This window comes from Sparus aurata, chromosome 8, assembly GCF_900880675.1.
Source record: "Sparus aurata chromosome 8, fSpaAur1.1, whole genome shotgun sequence".
NCBI classification, from domain to species: domain Eukaryota; kingdom Metazoa; phylum Chordata; class Actinopteri; order Spariformes; family Sparidae; genus Sparus; species Sparus aurata.
The window spans coordinates 71,765-75,052 of record NC_044194.1 but is presented as its reverse complement, the minus strand read 5'-3'; the positions used below and the strand labels follow the sequence as shown (position 1 = coordinate 75,052).

General features: G+C 42.0%; 1 protein-coding gene across 1 annotated transcript; it reads right to left on the bottom strand.

Moving 5' to 3' along the window:
• LOC115586064 (gamma-crystallin M3-like) lies at positions 1 to 3,288 on the bottom strand. Its single transcript, XM_030424824.1, has 3 exons — positions 3,220 to 3,288; positions 2,266 to 2,508; positions 1 to 324 (listed from the first exon to the last, which is right to left on the bottom strand). The coding sequence occupies exons 1-3, from the start codon at positions 3,250 to 3,252 to the stop codon at positions 46 to 48; spliced, it is 555 nt and encodes a 184-aa protein (XP_030280684.1). The 5' UTR covers positions 3,253 to 3,288; the 3' UTR covers positions 1 to 45.

Sequence of the window (3,288 nt, the reverse complement as noted above, 5' to 3'; positions counted from 1 at the left end):
TTTTATTTAATCACAACTTTATTGTCCCTAAGGTGTTGACAGTGTTCAGTAGTGGGAGTCCATGATGCGTCTCATGCTCATGAACTTCATGTTGCTCATGCCCATGTTCATGAAGCTCCTGTACTCTCCAGGCTTCATGTACATCATCCTGCCTCTGAAGTGGGGCTGCTCGTACATCAGCCAGTGTCCGTCCATTGTGTGACACGACATGCAGTTGGACATGCGGTACCGATCCATGATGTTGTCGCAGTCGTCCATCAGCTCGTGCATGTGGCCTCCAAAGTTCTCCCTCTCATAGATCTTCATCCTGTACGAGCCGCGTTGCTGCAACACACGGTAATCAATAATCAGTAATCAATATAGCTACTGGCCAAAAGTATGTGGGCACCAATCTTTAATTTTTCAGATTTATCAATGGAGGAGAAATCTATCAATGAAACCTGTAAAAACATCCCATAATTCAAACAAATCAATTAAATATTACCTGAACTGCGACTGAAGAAGTGCACAGCTTTCATGTTTATTACATTTAATTTGAAATGTTGACAGATAAATTATCAGCATGAGACATGCGTAAAGTTTATTAAAGATCAAATGTACTGTCGAGTGTGTAACATTAATGGAGTTTTAAAGGTTAAAATTAAAATGTAGCTGAAGCCTGAATATTCAGTCAAAATTTGAATTTCCATTATTTATGTTGTGTTTTATTTTATTTTTTAAAAACCACACAGATCATCCAAGAAAAACTTCAATGTATCAAATCCATGATTGAATCCGTTGATTAATCATAAACTTTTATTTTCCAATGTTTTCTGTTTCTCATGTTCTTTTATATCAAACTGTTTGACAGTTTTGTGTCTTTGAAGCTGCAGCGATAAACTTCAGACATCTGTTTTTATGACATGATGAGCTCATGGCCCGTGTGCTGATGGAGGTTTTGCCTTTTCATTTAACACTTGATGAATTTATTGTTTTCAGGTTTAAAAATAATATTTTGAGTTTTTAGCTTTAGCTGATAAAAGTACCCAACTAGATTTAGTAAAAAGAACATTATGGTTTGGATTAAAATATGGAGCCATAACGATATACAGAATTTTGTGATATCGTGATAGAGGAAGCTGCCATACTGTCGTGGGACTGTGACGATATCTACCAACCCATTTTGTGGCTGTTTGCTAGTAAAGTTCATGGATCTAGCAAGAGAAATCAGTGACAGTATCCTTGTCACTGTATTGTTTCTGTTTGAACAGCAGGGTGCGAAAATATACTGCTCAAGTAGCTTGTTCTCATAAGACCTGCCCTACTCTGCCTCTGATTGGTTGGCTTCAGTGATTTAGTTCTCTATGCCTCACTCAAACTTTTAACTGACAGAAGCTACAGTAACGTCACTCCGACCTTTTCAGTCATTCTCTGGAATCACTTTTTGCTGCAAGTAATGCTGGGGTCGTTAGGTGAAGCAGACAGGCCGGATGAGTACGGCATGACGGCCCAGTGGTGTTTACCGACTATGCTCTTAATCTGCTGTATCTGCGCCGCCTCTGGCTGTTTGTTTTAACAATCCAACTGTGAGAAAAACACAACAACCTATAAACAACCACCGAACATACAGTCCATGTATCAGTAATCAGACAGAACATGTCAATAATGCCGAATTAGATTTTTGTGGCTTTGGCCGTCCACTGGACGACAAGAGGGAGGAAGATCAGAGGGACCCTCGGCCAACTGCCTGTTTCTTGCTCCCCCTTGAAGCCCTTGTAGTCCTGTAACCCCGGAGGGAGGGAGGAAGGAGGTACTGCTGCTGGCTGATATTGGACATTGTTACACATGCGTAGGTCATGGCCACCTACTTTAATTGTACTACTGAGGAAAAGCAGCAGGACCTCAAGTAAAAGGTAAAACCTAGTTTTATACAAATAATAAATGCTGTGCACGTCACATTTATCATTAAAGGAAAGTTTTTTTTCTTTTTGCAACATCCAGATAAATATTGTACCATGGACTATAAATCGTGATGATATCGTACTGTGATTTGAGGGTACTATGAGAATCTTAATATGACATATAAAGTTTGATAGTTGACCTTCTGAGTTGTTAAGTACTTTATCAATGTAGGACTGTTGTTATGAAACATTACAACTCCGTGTGTTAGAATGTATCACAGACATTCCTTAACATGTCTGTCAGTGCTGAGGGACTCTTAACAAACATCTTTCATGTGATTGGTTCGAAACAGTAATGCTGTGCTGTGATTGGCTGTGTGGTTACCATGGGGATCATGCGGCAGGACCTGATGCAGTCGTTCATTCCCATCATGCTCATGTAATCAGAGTACTCTCCCCTCCTCATGAAGTACTGGTTGCCCATGAAGTTGGTGCGGTCGTAGACCATGAAGCAGCCTCTCTCCACCCTACAGGAGTGACACCTGCTCAGGTAGGACGACATGTCGGCACAGTCGCTGCTGCATTCGTAGGAACGACCCTGGAAGTTCCTGTCCTCGTAGAACACGATCTGACCGGCACAGAGACAGAGACATCAGAAAAACAGAAACAACCTCTGATCTGAATAATAATGATAAATTGTTACCTGACATGATATTTTCATGTGATTATTGTTGCTATCAGGTGAAAACTTGTAACTGCAGAGGTTGAAGGAACATTTTTTAAATAATTAAGCAAATTTGGATTATTTGCTATTGATCCTGGATGGTCAGAGTCATGTGACCAAAATCACAGATGTTTCAGTTGCTGTGTCTCAACTCAGGGTCTGCATCCTTCGGAGGAGCATTTGAAGGCCAATTACGTCACAACGCAGCGCGAAGGCTGTTCCAGTCTGAAGGCTCCTCCAGATGCTCCTTCTTCTCCCTGTTTTAGGAGGATGCACCGCTACGATCCTTTGTGGCCTCACATATCCCAAAATTCTATGCGCGCCCAAAAAAGAAGAAAGAAAGAGAGAAAATGGCGACATCGCGTGGCATAGATCATCACTTTCGTGGGCCTGGGCGGCAGAAATCGTGACGTAAGGGTAAAACATCTGGTGATGCAACCGGGAAATGCTCCAGAGGCTAGACCGTCCTATTTAACAATGGCTGACGAGGTTAACAGGATCTCTCCAAAGGACTCGCCTTCAAATACCACATAGGCCGGGTCCTTCGAAGGATGCAGACCCTGAATTGAGACACAGCAACTGTGTGAGGGAGGAGTGATGCATGCTGGGACTTACCCTGCTCATCATATTCATGTCAGTGGCGGACATGTTGTCGTGTTGATGTGCTGCTCTGTGCTGCTTCAC